The 20,767-nt window shown below is 37.2% G+C and overlaps 1 protein-coding gene across 1 annotated transcript in view; it reads right to left on the minus strand.

Moving 5' to 3' along the window:
* Positions 1–19,166, minus strand: part of LOC121147431 (transmembrane protease serine 11C-like) — a 38,086-nt gene extending 18,920 nt beyond the window's left edge. The window contains exons 1-3 of the mRNA XM_040967282.1: positions 19,111–19,166; positions 14,337–14,452; positions 3,782–3,900 (exon numbers count right to left, since the gene is read on the minus strand). Coding sequence (XP_040823216.1) covers positions 3,782–3,900; positions 14,337–14,452; positions 19,111–19,166 — 291 coding nt within the window. The remainder of the gene's footprint in view (positions 1–3,781; positions 3,901–14,336; positions 14,453–19,110) is intronic.
* Positions 19,167–20,767: the final 1,601 nt, after the last annotated feature.

Here is a 20,767-nt window from a genome sequence, read left to right on the forward strand (position 1 = left end):
GTTACACACACTCAGTATTTGGAGCTTCTGATTGAGTAACTGTGTTGATTTTTATCTTATTTACTGAGATAGTTAAGACTGGGGAAGGAACTCATTATACGGTGAGGAGACTATCTTCTCTTTTGGGGGTTTACTCCTGCTCGCAGGCCCTGAGACCACTGAGGGTGGGATGGCGATATTCTTAGGCCACAGAGACAAACTGGTGAAGGATGCCCATTTATTGGAACTTACAGGCTTAAATAGTATTAGAAAATGGGGAAGGTAGAAGGGCAGTCCAATTGTTCTCACATCCAATAGTGACATTGTAAGTGGCTTGTAAGCATACCTATCTCTCTGGACCCTCCAACCAACTCAAAAATCATGTTTCTCATGCAGGGCTGGAAGCTGAGCCTCAGCTCTTGGGCAGGTAGACCTTGACTCAAAGAACAAAAAAGCTAGCACCTAGGCTAACAGCTATGCCCTGGGTGATATTCATCACATGTGGTTGGCAAGCAGGTTATGGGTAGCTTTTGACTCCTTAGAGTTGCTTATCAGGAAATCCTAGCACAGCTCATCCCCAGACAGAGAAGAGAGACTGGGGTGTGACCCACTGCTCTCTGCATGTCCAGTGAACAGGCCAGGTTGGAGTCCCGGTTAGCCAAGATTACTATCAGGGGGTTCCCCTGGGGACACAGTGTGCCTAGGCCTCTCACATGGGCTAGACAGAGATCCAAGGGTGATCACTCACATTCTCTTTTAGAAGTTGTCAATGTAAATGGTTTTCATTTATGTTGGATGAAATGAGTGTAGGGAAAATGAAGCTAGAGATTGAGAAGGAATGGAGAGAGATGGGAAGGGAGAGAGGGAGAGATAGAGAAAGAAGATGGATAGACCACCTCTTATGTCCTTCTTTACTCCAGAGATGACCAAATGTGCAGCCACATAGACAGAATACGGGAGCTGAGACTTCAGTTTAGGCATTCCATATCAGTGGGAAGAATCCAATTACTTCAGCCTTCTCCACTGCCTTCCAGTGACTTGATGGCTGGCTAAGAATGGAACCAGGTGCTCCATGTGGGTTACAGGCACAAATACAGATATCCTGAATATCTGGAGTTGATTTCTCCATGTGTTTTTTTTTTCCAGTTATGGAAAATAATGTTCACTCCATTTTTGATAAACCTTGCTTAGTTCCTTTGGGCCTGGAAACTTAGTGAAAATGACTTTCATTAATCAGCTACATATTTTGTTTTAAACATAACTTGGATCAGAGAGTGCAGTAATTTTTGAGTTATCAACCATGTTAGAATTCCTATATTAACCTTCTGATATGTGTATAGAATGAACCTAACAGAATTTTCCCTAAAATGAAGCAGCACTGCCAACCCATTAGGTGGAATAGACCCTGAACATTTTAATTTATTTTGTTATCATTTAAAGTCATATATTTCTTCCTCTGTTGAATTTCATAGTTTATATGAGATTGGATAGGCTTTCCCAAAGAGGGGCATATTTGAAAATATGTATGTCTCTAGCAAGTTCAACTTAACTCAATGGAAAATTTATTTGATAAATGTCTTGGTTTTATTCTGACTTAAAATGTCTCCTCCTGCTTTTGGCTCTGTTAAAAGACTTCGTTTATAAGCTTGATTACCCAGTGTGATCCAGTAATTTTAAGTGCCTTTCACCTACCAGTGTCGCTTTGGGCATAAACAACCCAATATATTTATAGTCATGCTGATTTTGGCTGAATATTTTGGAATGTTTATTGAATCTTATGGAATTTCCGTAAACTGAGGTGTGCTCAAGATTTTAGAAAATCTGTGTGTTCTTAAATTATAGGATCCTAAGTCACAGAGTGGAAGCATGTGTTTAGTATGATTTTGGGTGAATTAACTTCATGATGGCTGCATTGTCATAAACAAAATGATCTGGATCAGTACTGAAAGTTAGTGAAAGTAGTGACAGATTTTTTTTCTCCCCCTAAATTTCTAGGGCTTTTATTCAGTTTTACTGGATACCATGTCTGCTGGAGATCTACATATAAATAAGATCAATATTAAATGACTTTTGACTAGGAGACTACATATGTAAAATATGAAATTCCATAAGATCTAGTAAAAAATATAATTAAGACACATCTTGATACAATTTTGCTTTTAGTGTAAATCATCACATGAATTACATAATGGAAATCAGTTGAAACATAGGTTGCATTTATCATAATGACTTAAACGTAGGTTTGTCTAATGTTTCACAACTCTGTTGGTACATATTATTATCATCAGAACTTAGGAATGTCATGTGTATGATAATAACTGTAATATGTGGAGCGTCATTGTGCTCCATGAACAATGGAAAGATGGGCATGTAAAAGCAGGCACTCCAACATGTGTAATGAAAACAGAAAGCTCGAGAAACATACAGTCAGTGACTTAGTGCCAGTGAATTAGAAACTAGGAGTGAGAATTGCTAAGGAACCCGAAGGAAGCTGTCAGGATTGATAGTGGACCAGCCAGGACTTGAATGAATGGTGCTAATTTACAGCACAAATGATGATTTGTTAGTGTGGGCATTTTTGGACTCATTCTAAAATTACATATATGTGTGTGTGTGTATATATGTACACACATATATATAAATTTTGTTATGTACCTAAGAATATGAGTAATGCGCTCTGGTTGAGGTAATTTTAGTTGAAGAAACTAAGGTGCTGGAAATTAAACATCACCTTGCTTATGATCATAAGGCTGGTAAGTGGTTGCAGGAATATTAAGTTTAAAGCCTATTTTTTAGTTGTTATGTTGAATTGTCTCTGTTTTTTTTTCTTCTTATCACAATACTAAACCTAGGGATTTCCTGTCTTTATTTTCTATAAAATATTAGGAAAATGGCAAAAAGCTTGCCAGGAACATCAAGTCTGAGTTTATTATGGCTTAGGGATATAATTGGATGGTCACAGGTTCAGCCAATGTCTGATCCTATCTGAAGATGTCTTGTCAGGTAGCTGCAGGGGAAGTGGGGACTGAGTGGTCCTGCCATTGATCTTGACAGAATTCGGACTGGTTTCAGAATCATTTGACTTAATTATAGTAGTGTTTGCTACTGGAAATATGTCATAAATATGGTCAGGCTCTTTCATTGATCACTTACTCAGGTATATGCATGCTCTTAATTGTTCCATAGTTTTCACTGAACCTTAAGGACTTAAAAGATGGTTTTTGCTTTGGGCCATATATTCTATCTTTGTTTGGTCCTTCCTTTGGCTTGAAGGACTACCTAGTAAAAGGAGCAGAAACAATATATCCTTAGTGATGCTTCCTGGAAGTGTAATATATGGAAATACTTCACAAAGTTTGTATAGAAATGGAATTGAAAGATTACTTTGGCATAAAAAATAATTTTAAAACATGTGAGTTTTCAAAAGGGTGTTTCAATGAACTTTTTGAAGACACCTCCTATATATGGATTGTTACATGCAATGAAAGGAAGTTATCTTTTTTGTTTCATTGTCCATGAACTTTTTGATGTATTTTCACACGTACATTCCTCCCTTCTATTTGTTCATTTGAGCAATAATTGACTGTCTCACACATCAGGCATTTCCTTGGAGTTCTTGAAACCTGTCTTTATTTTTTCCTGCAATTGTTTGCTAACTGACTTAATGAAAGGGCTGACTCTCCTAACCTGGAGCTAAGGTAGCATTAGAAAATTGTTTCCAAGTCGCAAGATGATGAGTAAGGTCCTAGTGCTTCTAAGAACTGGGCATTTAAAGGGCAAGGCACAGAAAATTTCGACTTACCGCAGATACTATTTTTTTATTTAGGCTCATATATTCTTCTGAGTATGGTTTTTTAAACTTGCTGTCATAGTCGATGTTGTTGATTTTAAAGCTCACATGATAGTAGAAAGGTGTCTTTCCTGAAGAGAGAAAAGAAAAAAAATAGTTCTCACTTATGCGGCACTTGTGTTCCAAGAATATCATGTGCATTTGGACAGCCCAATGAAATTGTAGATTTATTGACTCCTTAAAAAGGATTTATTTTATTTTTATTGGAGAGTCAGATATACAGAGAGGAGGAGAGACAGAGAGGAAGATCTTCCAGCTGCTGATTCACTCCCCAAGTGACTGCAATGAGCAGAGCTTCAATGATCCGAAACCAGGAGCCCGGAGCCTCTTCTGGGTCTCCCACTTGGGTGCAGGAACCCAAGGCTTTGGGCTGTTCTGGATTGCTTTCCCAGGCCACAAACAGCTGGATGGGATGTGGGGCTGTCGGGATTAGGACTGGTGCCCATATGGGATCCTGGTATGTGCAAGGCAAGGACTTTAGCCACTAGGCCACTGCACTGGGCCCAAGTTTGTTGACTTTTAAATGCTCTTAATGCCTGGTGATTGTCAAAATTATTTTGGAAGAGGAATGTTCATTGAATTGTAACATTTTCTGAGAATCTATTCAGATTTTTTGGTGAAAATTTAATGTACCTTTTTTCAAGTCATGAAAATATGCAGACAGATATGTTATTATGAAAAGAAATGACATTAAGTATAGATAATTATAGTTTGTGATCACAGAGGTTACATTTTAGGAAATCGGTAGAGTCAGAAGGTTTATCGCTTATGAAGCACCTAGGTAATTAAAATGAAAAAGGGAAAGTAAAATGAGACAAGATTTGTTAGTATTGCACGTTAAGTGGAAAGGAAAAAGAAATGAAACCTACAATTATACAAAAGTCAAACAAAGGAAATAGCATGAGAACTAAGTTTGATTATACTTTTGAATATGTGTAGTAGAAAATGAACCATTATATAATGTTCAGGTTCTAAGATATTCCTCTATTCTGTGGAGTAGGAAACTGAAATGAGACACACACACACACACACACACACACACACACACACACACACACACAGAGGGAGAGAGAGACAGAGAGAGAGAGAAAGAGGGAGAGAGAGAGGGAGAATGAGAATATGGTTGGGGAAGACAGAGAAAGCAGTAGAGAAAGGGGACATTTTGTAACATTCTGGCATTTTCGTGCTCCTGGACATACAGTGGACAGTTAATTATTTGGACAAATCCTTATTATCACCTCACAAATAATCAAATGCAATGTAAAATAAGAGAGTATTATTTTTGGGTTAAATTGGTCATGATGACCAATGTTCCTCTTGCAAAAAAAGACCCCAAACACAAAAAATGTTCATTTATTTGCCAGTGTGAATGTTCATTTGAACACTTCTTTGGAGGTCCATTTGGGCATATTGTCAAAAGCCTTAGATGTATTTTCATTTTATTTTCTGCCATTTGTTCTTCCTTTTATATTTTGTTCTCAGCATAATGAGTTTCTGACAAATTTGTGTATAAAAGTGAACTGGGATCAGGCTTTCAGTAGAGCAGTGGTCTGGGCTATCCACATCCCATATTTGGGGCCCTGACTTCCAATCCAAGCTTTGCTTCTGAGTCCTGCTTCCTGCTGATGTGCAACCTGGCAAGCAGTAAGTGGTTCAATATGTGAGTCTCTGTCACCTTGTGAGACTCCTGGATGGAGTTCTCGGTTTCCAGTTACTGCTGGACTCAACATTGGTTCTTGCAGACATTTGGAGAAAGAATCAGTACCTGTACCCCTCTCTGCCTGCTCCTTTCTGTCTCTTTCAGATAAATAAAAATTATGACTAAAATGATTAAAAATTTGTTATCTCAACAAAAGATTAGAAATGACCTAGGAAATTAGACAACATACAGAATAAATTCTAATCTATTCATATAATATAATATTATATTGTCATTACGCTCATGCTTTAGATGAATATTTATGGCATGAGTAATTTAAACTATGCTATCTCAAAAACTTAACAAGCAAAAAGAAATAGAGGGAAAGGTGGAAATGAGGGTAGAAGGTATTATCATTAAGCTCTTAGAATTATATCTACAAATTGCAATGAACATGTTAAGAACTAACTAAAAATTAAACTGGATGATATTTAAGAAAAACGCATGTTAAAGTCAGTGAGAAGATAGGAAGCAAATGGTCCAAAAATTTTAGGAGTGTTTCTCATGGTTGTTGTGCTGATGAAATTCGCCAGTCTTCTATTTGAAACGCCAGCATCCTATATGGGCACTGGTTCGTGTCCCAGTGGCCCCACTTGCCATCCGGCTTCCTGAGTATGTTCCAGAAAACAGCAGAGGATGTCCCAAAATCTTGGGATCCTGAACCTGCAGGGAGCCCCTGAAGAAGATTCTGGCTCCTGTTTGAGATTGGCTCAGCTCTGGCCTATTGCACCCATTTGGGGAAGTGAGTCAGTGGATGAAATATCTTTCCTTCTCTCCCTTCTCTGTAAATCTGCCTTGCTAATAATAATCGAAGTATTTCTTGAGTAGATGGTAGGATTATTGACTGTTTCTATTTTCTTACTTGTGTTTTTCTGTATTTTCTTTGTATCAAAGTGAATATTATCACATTAATTCAGATGGTTTTGAGAAAGGTATTCTTTATCTATAATTACTCCTTTTAGCCACTGATTTTCTGTTTCTCCTCTCCACACTTTTTCCATTCCTTTTTTCTAAAGATTTATTTATTTTTATTTTGGAAAGGCAGATTGGCAGAATAAAAGAGAGAAGAAAACACAGAGATAAATATCTTCCATTCACGGGTTCACTTCCCAAGTGGCCACAATGGCCAAAGCTGAGCTGATCTGAAGCCAGGACCCAGGAAGTTTTTCCCAAGTACTAGGGCCATGCTCCACTACTTTCCCAGGTCATAAGCAGGGAACTGGATCAGAAGTGGTGCAGTTGGCACATGAACAAGTGGCCGTATAGGATGCGAATGTTTGGAGGTGGAGGATTAGCCAGTTGAACCAGCATGCTGGCCTACCATTCTTAATCCATATATATGTGCATTTTTTCCTTGCCATATGTAAAACAACTCTAAAAGAATTAAAGATTTTTGTTGTTAGATATTTGCACAAATCCCATATGTCTTCTTATTTTTGCATTAAGTATGTCATGTTATAATATTGTGATTTGAATCCAGGGGCACTGAGGCAGTATTAGGTTACATTAAATTATTTGGCTACTACTTGGTTATTAATAATTCATGAATTATTAGCTTATTGGAATGCTGCATATGACAGAACACTACACAGGCACAAAAAGAAAAAAAATCCTGTCTTTGGCAAAATGATTCTGACTTGAAACTATTAAACTTAGTGAAATAAGCCAGACACCAAAAAACAAAAATCATACATTTTCTGTGATTTGTGGTATGTAATATACGAAACATAAAAAAGCCATTTAATATGTATGAGTAAAATTGAAAAACAAGATCCAGGGTAAGTGAATGACAGGTATTTTTAAAGAGTGTTTTTCAAATAATCCAAATTATGTTATAGATTGGCATTAAAAAACACCACTAAGGGGCCTGGTGTGGTAGCCTAGTGGCTAGGGTCCCTGCCTTGCATGCACCAGATCCCATGTGGGCACCATTTTAATCCCAGCAGCCCCATTTCCCATTCAGCTCCCTGCTTGTGGCCTGGGAAAGCAGTCGAGGAAAGTCCAAACGCTTGGGACCCTGCACCTGGGTGAGTGACCTGGAGGAAGCTCTGGGCTCCTGGCTTCAGATTGCACCTCTCTGACTGTTGCAACCACTTTTGGGGGTGAACCAGCGGGTGAAAGATCTTCCTCTCTGTCTCTCCTACTCTCTGTATGTCTGACTTTCCAATAAATAACTAAATCTTTAAAAAAAAAAAACACTAGGAACGAGGAAGACTTAGAGCCTAATTTGCTTTGTATTTATAAAAATTGTTTATAATATGGGCCTGGAGCAATAGTGTAGTGGTTAAAGTTCTCACCTTGCACACTCCAGGATCCCATATGGGCACCGGTTCTAATTCCGGCGGCCCTGCTTCCCATCCAGCTCCCTGCTTGTGGCCTGGGAAAGGAGTTGACGATGGCCCAAAGCCTTGGGACCCTGCACCTGCATGGGAGACCCAGAAGAACTCCTGGCTCCTGGCTTTGGATTGGCACCATTCTGGCTGTTACAGTCATTTGGGAAGTGAGCCATCGGGTGGAAAACCTTTTCTCTGTCTCTCCTACTCTCTGTACATCTGGCTTTCCAATAAAAATAAATAAATCTTTAAAAAGCATTGTTTATAATAATTTAAAGTACTATTTAAGGAAATGGAATGATGTTGCCTTTTTAAAGACTCCAGTTCTCCTATGTGTACTATACTATTCATCCTCAATTAGCATAAACTATTTTGTTTATGTTGCTCTCATATATATGTATGCTGTCCTAGAATTAGTTGTATATAGTGTACTTGTTTGGGACCCTCAGGTCTTATGGATAGTGACGGTGTTTTCTCAAAATTAGCTTCTGGTAGCGACCCATCATCGCCATCCCTGGCTGCACTGATCTTAGAATAATATGCAGGACACACTCAGAGTGATCCTCAGCTTTTGTTACCTACACTTATGATTAGCCGAGGGGTGGGCATTTGGTATGGCAATTGTCAGATAGGATGCCATATTTAATATGGGAGAACTGGATTTCAGTTCCAAAAGTTGTGCTTCCAATCAGACTCTGGAAAACACACACTTAGGTCCCTGAGCCCTGGGCTGAGTTCCAGATGCCTGTTTTCAGCCTGGCCCAGTTATCTCTGTCTTTCTAATAGAATGAAAAACAAATAAAAGTATTTTCAAAAGACTTGCTGATACTAGTTTTCTAGGCCAGATGTTCTCAAATGTCCTCTAAAGAATCAATTAGGTGACTTCAGAATCTATCATAGTTGGCATTAAAGTTTGCATTAGTAGGGTTATCTAAGATGTATAATTCACATATTTATTATTTTTAATGTTTGGGTACAAATTGGACTACCAAAAGAGTGAGCCTGAATCTGTGAATGTATTATGTTTTGCCTACATGCCTATGCTTTCCCTTTCATTTCACATCTTTCAATGCAAATATTGGAAGCACTGAGAGTTTCCATTTATAATTGGCAAGAAAATATCTGGATCATTATCTCTAAAGGAGTGAGAAAATATCAATAAGAAACATTTGTTTATATACATCAAGAAACTTCCCAGTCACATGAATCCATCAATTTTTTCATTAATTCCTCACATCTCAACCTACTTCAATCTGATTTTAACATCTTGAGGCAGAAACTATATTATTTCTTGACATCATTTCTTCCCCCTTTTTGTGGCTGTATAATTTGTTACTCTTAACTGAGAAAATGCTAACCCAAGTGAAACTAAATTTTCTAGACCCAGTTTCATCTAAGAGCAACCCAGTGCATCTAGTTATTAAAGGAAAGGAAGAGATATGTTCTTATCGAGAAGTACTACTTTCCTTTCAGTTTTACCTTCTATCATGCTGGAATGTGGGCATGATGAGCCATAGTCGTCTAGCTGCAGAGGGCATTGAGATGACCTTGGCAATGGAGATGGTGCATGGTATAGTAAGAAGATAAAGGAGCTGGCCATGTCATTTTAAAGTGTTCTGTGAGCACAATGATTTCTACGTTTTGAAAAATCGAAAAAGTCAAAACAACAGCATTTAGTGACATAAAATCATATGATATGGATGACATACATTCTTAGTGGAAGGACTAACAGAAAAAATGTGAAAGTGTCTTATGTTACTGCTATGCCTCATTGTATGACTTTAGTGTCTGCCACTATTTTCACAGTAGTCACCCAATGAATGCTTGTTGAGTTGAATTTGTGTACAGTTTCAGATACCTTTATTCTTTCATAAATTCTATTATTTATTTACAGGATGTTTATGATCTCTCTTAAAAATCTAACCAATGAGAAAACACATGATTAACTTTAAGGATCATGTGAATGAGAAAAACCTGTATATGCATTCATAATTTTATGAGCATTCATAAGGAGTATGACTCTTGGTTTGGCAGTGATTACAATGGGTTTGTGGCATTCTACCCAGTGATCATGCTTGTACAGTGAGTTTGTCCAGGAAGGTTTGTTCTCCTTCCCTCCTCCTTCTCCTTCAGACTTACTTATTTGCATTACAAAGCCATATTTTCAGACAGAAAGAGAGACAGAGAGGCACAGAGACCAAAAAGAAGATCAATGGAACAGAATATAAACCCCAGAAGAGAGCCCACATATGTACAACCAACTAATCTTTGACGAGAAAACTGAAAACAATGCAAGGGAAAATCCTGGTCTCTTCAACAAGTGTTGTTGGGACAATTGGATAGCGGCCTGCAGATGTAAGAAGCAAGACCCCCACCTGTCACCTTATACAAAAATCAGCTCTAAATCAATCAAGGACCTAAATTTACACCAAGCAACCACCAAGCTTTTAGAGGAAAATATAGGAAGCAGTCTCCAAGATATAGGAATTGGAAAAGACTTTTCAGAAAAGCCAATAAAAGCAGAGGCATTTAAAACCAAAATAAACAAGTGGGACTACATCAAGCTGAGAAGCTTCTGTACAGCAAGGGAAACAACCAACAAAGTGATGAAGTAACAATAGAATAGCAGAAAATCTTGGTGCAACACAACAAGGGGAGTAATATCCAGGATTTACATACAACTTCAGAAACTGAATGACAGCAAAAACAAACACTCCTGTGAAGAAATGGGTGAAGGAAATGAACAGTAATTTTTTCAAAAAATAAATTCAAATGGCTAGACATGGAACAATGCTCAGGCTCCCGACTTGTCAGGGAAATACAAATGAAAATCATACTGAAATTCCCCCTAACTCCAGGGAGATTGGCCTGCATTCAGAACTCTATTAACAAAGCCGTCTGGCATGGATGGAGAAGAAAGGAACCCTCTCTCACTCTTGTTGGGACTGTGGGCTAGTATAACTACTATGGAAGTCATTATGGAGAGTGGGAAGAGAACTGAAAATCGACATGCCAAATGACTGAGCTTTTCCACTTCTGGGACTATATCCAAAGCAAATGGATTCAGCATATGAGAAAGGGATCTGCAATCCTATATTTAGCAGCACCATCTACAATAGCAAAGACATGGAGACTACCAAGAATGTCATGCAAAGAGGAGTGGATCAAGAAGCTTGGTACATCTACTTCATGGATTACTACTCAGCCATTAAGAAGAATGAAATTCTACTATTTGTAACCAAATGGTCCCAACTAGAGATTATTATGCTCAGGGAAATACGTCAAGCCCAAAACGGCAAATATCAAATGTTCTCAAAAGGTGTAAGGCAACCTTAATGCAAATACAGCATAAATAACTTTCAAAACTGTTTGTGTTACATCGCAGGGTTTTGATATTTTTGTTTTTATTTTCATTTATTTGAAATTTTTTTCTTACTAATTTTTTCATTGACTCATAGGTCATATAGGAGCATCATTTTTTCAAGAAGTTTTCTTTCTTATAATTTTGAATTTTATGGTACAATTTCATAGGGTCTGGAATCTCCCTAACCTCTCCTTAAATTTCCATTCCTTGACTGATTTTCCTTATATTGTTGCAAATAGCATAGTCCTTGCCAACAGTCATAAGTCCATCAGTCTTATTTAAGTGTGCCCTGACATCGCTGGTACAGACAATGTCAACAGTCCAGCATCCAATTGTCTAGATATGTCCAACAGTTTTATTGGGAGTCTATCTTTGATTTAGACATAGAGATGCATGCTGCATTGTATCTTCACATCTGAACATGTTAGTCTCTATTATGCTGTCATTATACATTCCCTTAAATGAGAAGCTACGAAATAACTTCAACAACACATATGAAGCTAAAACAAAACATTTACAGCACCATGGAGTCAAAAAACTAAATAACCAACACATGGGTGGAGAAATGAAAAGTAAAGACAAAAGCCCCCTTATTACATGATGGTTTTTGATTTTCATTTTCTTAACAACATGTTGGTCATTCAGTAGCATGTTATTTAACTTCATGTTGTTGTTAATTTTCTATTTGTTCCTGTTATTGATTTTGTTTTATGGCTTTTAATTTAAAAGGATGCATAGTAACTGTAATAGAGACTAGAATACTGAGATGTGAAGCTACAAGGCAGTATGCATCTCTACATCCAACTCAAAGATGGACCCCCAATGAAACTGCTGGATGTATCTTGACAATAGGATGCTGCACTGTCTGCCATTGTCCATATCTACAATGTCAGTATACAATAAAGCCGAATGATGGACTTAAGGCTGCTTATGAGAGACTATGCTATTGTAATGATAAAGGGAAACCATTGGGGGGAGGAGTTTTAGGGATCAGAGAAGGGAAATGCCAGAGCCTATGAAACTGTATCAGAAAAAAAATAAACAAATAAGAATATATACCAAAATTTATTTATTTTCATTAGAAAGACATATTTTCAGAGAAAAAGAGAGACAAAGGTAGATCTTACATCAGCTGATTCACTCCCCAAATGGTTGCAATGATCAGAGCCGAGCCAATCTGAAGCTAGGAGCTAGGTACATTTCTTGGGTCTCCCATATGGGAGCAGGGTCCTAAGGCTTTGGAATGTCCTCCATCGCTTTCCCAGGCAAGAAGTAGGGATCTGGATGGGACGTGCAGCAGCTGGAACACAAACTGGAGCCCATATCAAATCGTCTTGCTTGGAGTTGTAGGATTAGCCAATTGAACCATTGCACCAGGCCCCAGATTGCTTCCTTATTCTACAATGCACAACCTGATTTCCCTTTGTATAAATTCTTTTCCCTTAATAAGCTGAAATGGACATTTGTTTTTAAATATTTATATACTGGGGTTGGTTCTTTGGTGCAGTGAGTAAACTTTTCATTTGTGGTGCTGACACCGCAAATGAGTTCTGGTTGAAATTCTGGCTGCACCACTTCCAGTCCAGCTCCCTGGTAGTGTACCCGGAAAAGCAGTGGAGGTTGTCCCTAGTCCCTAGGCCCCTGTACCCATGTGGGATAGCTGAATGGAGAGCCTGGCTCCTGGGCCCGACTCAGCCCCAGCCATTGTAGCCATTTAGGAGAGATAAAGTGGATGGGGACCTTCTGTCTCTCACTCTTACTTTTTCTGACTCTGCCTTTCAGACAAGTAAAAAAACCTTTTCAAAAAGGTTTATTTATTTATTTACTTGAAAGGCAGTATGTGAGGCAGAGGGAGAGTTGGAGCACAAGATAGGGGGTACTTCCGTTTTCTGGTTATGGCTGGGCCAGGCAAAAGTTAGGAACAAGGAAATCCATGTGTGTGAGCTACAATAACCAAAGAACTTTGGCCCTCTTCCATGGCCTTCCAGGATAATTAACAGGAAGACAGGTTGGAAGTGGGGTAGCTGGATCTTCATCCCAGTCAGTGTGTGTCCAAAATAGAAACTTAATAGGCTGTGTCACAACACTTGCCCTTTCAAGATCTCTTTGAAGTACCCTGTACATACAAAATATTGTTCATACAGATTTAATAAGCAACAATTTTTGTACATATATTGTTGCTGAATTTCAAGCACAAGTTATGTGATGAAATGCCAATTAATTTTTTAAAAATGCCAAATTTACATTACATTTTTTCTTATCTTCCAAAGTAGCTACTTTCTTGAGAGAATAAAGAAAAAAATTCCTTATGAAAATATTCTTATTATTGAAGAGTTTAGGAAAAAAGTGTGTTAAGGAAAGTAATGAGCAAAGACTCAGGCAAGTGGGTACAAAAAGCTATTTTGAACACACATATCTTATCCTTTTCTGCAAAATATGCATAGGAAAAATTTGTATAGACCATCTTTTCCTTTTCACCCCGAATATAAGGAATATTTTATTTTTCACTAGAGATTTTTTGAGAATAAAATAGTGTATAAAGAAAAAAATGACACACATAGGACAAGGTGGAGAAATCCACCATGGGGGGAGGGCACGGGGAAGGGTTGGGGGAATCCAGAGAGCACATGAAACTGTGTCAAATAATGCAATGTAATTAATAATAAAAAAAATCACAGATTGTAAGCTTTCATATTTGTTACTCACTTATTACCTCTTCAGAGAGTTTTAAGTTCAACAAAGTAATACTGATTATATTATTCATTAGTGCATTCCCAGCATTTGAATCCTTATGAAACTTTGTTCGTTTTCCCTAAATAAAATTCACTAAAGAATAACGTTTTCAGGCAGGGACATTTTTTTGGGGGGGTGAGTATTTAGTACCTTAATTGTAGTATCATAGGTCTTTACATTTATTAAAGCTCATCAAAATGTTTTCATTAAACATTAAAGTATTTTCAAAGTAGCAAAGTCTGAAGTAAATGTAACCATTGCAATTTTGCTCTCTGAAATTGTCTCATTCAATTTTTTGTTCCTTTTTAAAATCAAAATTCCTAATTTTCCCAATATAATATCAACAAGACTGGAAAGCCAGACTTAATGAGCACTTACCATATGCAACAAAGTAGACAATGAGTCCAACAGCTACTGTAGCAATCACCATCATTAAGATACCCAAGGTAATCTTGCCACACCTTGTGAGTTTCATTCTTGTTTTTGACTCCATTCTTCTAGGAATAAAAGGATATGAAAGCAATTGTCATTATAAGGTTAATATAGGACTTTAAGAAATAAATTGGGTTATCTAAGTGTAAAAGTATATTATTTATATTGACTATGAGTTCAAGGACTATTGAACTTGAAGAGCAGTGTTGAGTTAGCAAATGTAAGTATGTGGCTGCTTATTTTTCATCGCACATGAATCATAATGGTATTGGGAAGTCAATATTCATTCAGCTAGCAAATATTTGTGATGTTCTACTGTGTACTAGACATTGCTGTCTTAATAAAGATGTCTTTTCTTATGGATCTTATATCATAAAAGTGGAGGTAGGCAACAAACAAAAAGATAATAAATAAAATATTTAATTGATAAAAGTACTAAGTACTACAGAAAATGAAGTAGAGGTAGGCAAAGGAAGCCTGAAATATGGGGTTTAGTGGAGAAGGAAGGAAATGAATGAATCAGCAGGTGTTGGTTCTTCTCTCCCAATTTCTGTCTCCTGTGCCACTCTGCCTTTCAAACAAATAAGAAAATCTTAAAAACAGAGTGACAGGGCCTAAAACTGTGGCCTAGTGGCCAAATCCTCACCTTGAACACATTGGGATGGCATATGTGTGCTGGTTCTAATCCAAGCGGCCCCACTTCCCATTCAGCTCCCTGCTTGTGGCCTGGGAAAGCAGTTGAGGATGGCCCAAAGCCTTGGGACCCTGTACCTACATGGGAAACCTGGAAGAGGCTCCAGGCTCCTGGCTTCGGATTGGCACCATTCTGGCCGTTGCAGTCATTTGGGGAGTGAGTCATCAGACTGAAGATCTTCCTCTCTGTCTCTCCTCCTCTCTGTATATTTCACTTTGCGATAAAAATAATAAATCTTTAAAAAAAAACTTCAGAGTGACAGAGTAGGCAAAATCTGAGTATATCTGAAACATGTGATGGGTTTTTCCAGGCAGAGGAATAACTCAACCAAGGCCTCCAGTTATGGGAATGCTAGGAATGTTAGTATGATTGAAAAGAGTGAAGAATGAGAATAATAGTGAAAGTTAAGCCCAAGCATTACCAAAGTCCAGGACTTATAGAGCTTTGCGTGTCATGATAATAATTTGGGTTTTTCTGAGTGAAATGGTACCAATAGAGTGTTTGAAAAAAGAGCTATGATGATTTAATATCAAAATAAGATCAGTCTGACTACTCTATAGATTTAACTGTTGGAGCAAAAGTTGAAGCAGAGGAATAGATAGGAAATTATTACCATAACCCACCCAGGAAGATGATATTGGCATAGACATGAAACGAAACTTGGCTATATTTTGTACATAGTGTTGTCATTGTTCTGAAGGCTTGGTGTGGAAGAAAAGTGGAAAAGACAATTCAAAAATGATTGCTAGGCCCTCAGTTTGAGGACTTCAGAGATGGTGTTATCATTAGCTGAGATGGAAAGACTGGCAATAAAGCAGGTTATGGGGATTTGTATACATTCATTTTTACTTATTTTGTATTTGATATGCTCTTAGGCATACAAATGGTGATGCAAGTTGTGTGGTTGCAAGTTTAGAATAGAAGTCTAGGTTGGCAATGTCAGGTTGGTATTTATGAATATGTAGATAGTGCTGTGGGTCCAGATGAGAGAGTGCCAAAGACATATTATGTGGGTGGAGAGAGAACAAGACTGAAACACGATCACTTGGGAACTCCCTCATTGAGAAATAATGGACATAGGAGAAGAATGTAGCAAAAAGCGTGAAGAGGAAACAATCGATGAAGTAGGATGAAGCCAAGGTGTTACGGCACCTGAGAAGCCAAGAGAAGATTGAAGGTTGAGGAAGGAGCTTGATTAACTGCAGGTATTGCTGTTAACTCAAATGTAATAGGCAAATGGGCACTGAAAATAGATTGCTGGATTAGCGTTATAAAGACAATTTAGTGATCTTAATGAAATAAGTTTAGGAGTAGAAAAGGCAAAGGACTCTTTAGAGGTGGTTTAAAAGAAAATGTGACCAGAAGATCTATACACTGACCATCAGTCACTCAAGTTACTCTTTACAAAGCATTTGCTGAAAAGCAGGGGGCAAGATAAGGGACTGTGGATGGTGGAGGAAATGGGGTCAAGACAATGTTTTCATTTTGTTGTGGACCATTTTCCATACGCACGAAGTAGAAGGACTAAAATTTAAAAAAAAAGAGAAAGAAAAGGGAAAAAAAAAGACTGCTTTATTTTGTAAAAGTCATTTGGGAAAGAAAGAAGGAGGGAGGGAGCGAGAGAAATGTGCTCTCTCATTTGTTAGTTCACTCCCCAAATGCTCCCCCAAAAGCCAGGCTGGGTTGGATTTAACGTCAAGAACTAAGAACTCAGTCCTGGTTTACTGTGCCAGGGAGGGAGGGGGCAGGGAGAATGGGCAGAGACCCAACTATTTGATCTATAACCTGGTGCCCTCAAGATTGTGCATTAGCAAGAAGCTGGGAAATTTGCCAAATGAGTGTGAATTTTGATATGACACTTTTTAGTACATATTTTCCCATTCATTTCAAACATGTCTTTCTTAAATCATCTGAAACTTGATTCTTATATATCAAAACATGAAATGTTGACATGTTACCGATAATTCAGTCTGTAGCTACACAGAAATCCTCCATTTGTTATTTCTCTATGAGGGATATAGAAGCAATTTTTATATGAATTTGACTAACGGGAAACTTTACTTGACTTCAAATTCCCTCCAATATAAACTTCCTAGAGTGAGAAACTCATAGCCTTTTGGAGTTGGAAAGATTTCCTAAATCCTCCATTTAGGTTTTGTAATTTTAAAGAACAACAACAACAAAAAATTAAAGGACAATGTTTCTAAAAGGACATTTCACATCTAAAGAAGGTAAGAAATACAGGTAGAGATTTTTCTTCTTTTCATTATCAGTATGTACACATTTAGGCTTAGGATGAAAGATGAAGGCTTCACATTTCTAATCTGCATAAGGAAAATTAAATAATAAGAGGTCATCTTTACTTATAATTTCCATTAATCCCTTTTCCCAAATCTACAATCACTGAGTGACCCATCTATTGTGATTCAAAATGTGAATATATAATTAATAAATAAAAATTAATTCCAAAATTAAGTAATAAACTATTTTGGGTTTCTTCTGCATTTTCTAAGATTTATGTATTTTTTATCTAGTTGCAAAAGGTTTTGGCAATTTGAATGTCTGAGCTAATCTGTGTGGTTGTGGTAGTGGTAGTGATGTGTGTGTTCTAAAATTCAAAAGGAAAATTCTACTTTGTCAACATTCAGATTCTTTGTTTGAAAGCATTCCTTAAGAACAATGTCAGAAGCATGAATTTGATTTTTTTTCCTTAAATGTTATTGTTAGTTTTCAGTAGAAATTGGGTCATGGATGAGTACTGAGAACAGAACCAAAAAAAAAAAGTGTTGATTTCAGCAAAATGTCTTAATTTTTTGTATGGGTTTTATTTGCTCAAAAAATATATCCTTGAAACAATTCAGATCTAGTATCATGGAATAATGATATATAGAATTATTTAAAGATTTGAGAAATAGTGGCTTACTGCTGTGTATGCCTAAAAAATTAATTCCTTTAAAGAATGAAGTCTGAATCTGTTTTCATACTGTTTCTAATACAGTCTTTAAAATTCACAAGGAACTGAACAAGTTGATATGTGGAAGACGCATGCAATACATTACTTAGAAGCTGAGATGAAACATTGTAGTACTATTTGGTTAATTAAATAAAAAATTAACAGTGTCTTGATTTTAAGGAAAAGATTTCAATATTTCTGTCAAAGACAAATACATCCAATGTTAATTTGAGTGTGTAAAGAGGTGTTATTTGAGATATTCATTGGGAATTTCACTGTTTCTGAAAACACATTAGTTATTTAGAATCTAGGAGTTTGGCAAACATCAAAACAAACTTTGTGAATTACGAATTAGGCTCAATGCATACATTTTGTTGGAGTGTCAAGAATGACTGCAATGAGGATGTAAACATTTGTTTTTGTGTTTGATTGGCTTAAGAATCGAAATGTAGAAAGTATTTGTTTATTGGTGTGAGTCATGGAGTGAGTTGGCACATTTCTTGGGCTTTCAAGCCAAGTCTTCGTAGCCGTATGACGTTGGTAATGGGAAGGAACAAAAGCCTCTGTTTTCAACTACACCACTAAATATGTATAGTAGTGAGGCATTACACTTTTCTAGTTTTAAAAACTACGACCCAAGCTTTGTTCTACCACTTCCTGTCATTAAAAAGACAAATTGTGAGCATAAGTATTAATGTCTCTGCTTCAACATACAATATTAGAAGTATGTAGGTACAATTGTTTTATTTTTCACAGTGAAATAATGTTTTAAAAATGAAATCTTCTAGGCACTTTCAGATTTCATCATTTGTTTATATCATTCTCTGGAGTGGATTAATATCATCGACACATTTTCCACAAAATTAATAATCAAAACTGTATCTAATTATTAAAACTTGTGCACATTAATAAATTTTATTTTCCTTTCACTCCTGTGTTTATAAAACATTGAGGAAGCAGGTAATTTTTTAGAACCTTGAAATACAAATTGAATTGCTTTAGTGAATTATGTCTCTATAGAATATTCGTCAGAAGTGCAAGGCTAAACCCCGTGTCCTCCCTCTCCAACCCACCTGTTTCGCAGAGGTGTCCATGGCTCCTCTCTCAGCGGAGGTTGCTCCTTTGTCATCTTCCTCTCGAATGCTGGGTGGCACAGTCATTCTTCACCTATTTAGCTTACGAGAATCTGTGACTTTTATGTGTTTTATGATAATGGGTATAATGATAATACTGAGAACTTACACAACTTTTCATCTTCAAAGCGCTTTCCTAACATTTACTAATTGATATTAAAACCTTAGTAAAACATGAGTTGCATGCATGTTGCTCCATAAATAATAAAAAATGAAATGCACTGTTGTGACGGAGGAAGCAGTGCGGCCACGGGTTTAGGAAGGACGATGACCGTCTCCTGCGCTGCCTGTCTACTCACTGGGGAACTGTGGCTCTCTTCCCACTCTCAGAACCCACTTGCAATGATGAGGACAATCTATCTTTTGCTTTTGTTTGTAAAGCCAGTGGCTCTCTAAAACCTAACACCACATTAGGTTCTGAATGTTTTCCAACTTACAGCTCTGTTACCTCCTTCTGCTGTATATCATCCTTTCATAAATTCCTCCCTGAAATTTAACTACAGCCTTAATATTAGTCCCCATTAAAGAATGTTTGATTCCTTGAAATTCACAAGGTGTTGATTTTTAATTTAAAAAATAGTATGGGTTTAACCGGTAATTTTCCCAAGGTTTTGGACAGCATTCTGGTTTGTAGTAGCCAAATTTGATTGGTGTGTAGACAAGATAGCACAACCTGAATGTTTAGCCATCTGAAAAAAAGAATTTGCCAGAGGCCAGGATCTCTATTAAAGGAGAAGTAAGTTATTAGGATGGAAGAGAGGCCTGTTTTGGGTTAACAGTCTTTGGTAAAGAGGCTCAACCTTACAATAGTATCAAACAGAATTATCATCTTGACCATGCTGCCTCCCTTGTTTCAAGAACTTGGACAGAGAAAAAAAATCACAGAATCTGTGTAAGAGGATATAAAGGACCTTAATGGCAGTTTTTGTATCATTTATTAGTGTAGTTCTGATCAGACCTATCCACAGCCATTAAAAAAATCTTTAATTATATTTGTCTGAGCACCCCAGTCCCAATATTTTTTGTACCTGTATTCAGAATGCCTAGAGGAGTATTCTGCCCTCACTTGACTATATAAATATCATACTATTGTTGCCTTTGGATATCAAATATGATGAGTCTATGTTTTTTATATTATTGATTAAAAATGTGCTGCATGTCTGTGGCATCAGCATATTGGTAATTATACAAATAGAAATATGATATTTACCGCCTAGTGCTGTAGTCTCGTGGCTTAAGTCCTCACTTTGTATCTGCTGGGATCCCATATGGCAGCTGGTTCATGTCCTGGCTATTCCGTTTCCCATTCAGCTCCCTGCTGAATGAATGAATATGAAGTAGAGGGAGAGGATGTTGATGGGAGTTGAGATGAGATTAATCAGAAGCAGCTAGATTGTGCAAGGGCTGGAAGTCTGTTGGAGAAGTTTGACTTTCATTCCAGAGCAATGAATTGCCATTGAAGAGTGTAAATAAGATAAGAATGATGGTTTGTTAAAATAAGTTTGACTTCTTGTTTAAAGAACAGTCAGAAATATGGAAATGCTGGAGTTGGAAGTAGAAAGGGCAGCTGAAAATTATTTCAGCCATTTAGGTGCAA

Source organism: Ochotona curzoniae, unplaced genomic scaffold (genome assembly GCF_017591425.1).
Source record: "Ochotona curzoniae isolate NIBS_2020 unplaced genomic scaffold, NIBS_Ocur_1.0 scaffold_4506, whole genome shotgun sequence".
Classification (NCBI taxonomy): domain Eukaryota; kingdom Metazoa; phylum Chordata; class Mammalia; order Lagomorpha; family Ochotonidae; genus Ochotona; species Ochotona curzoniae.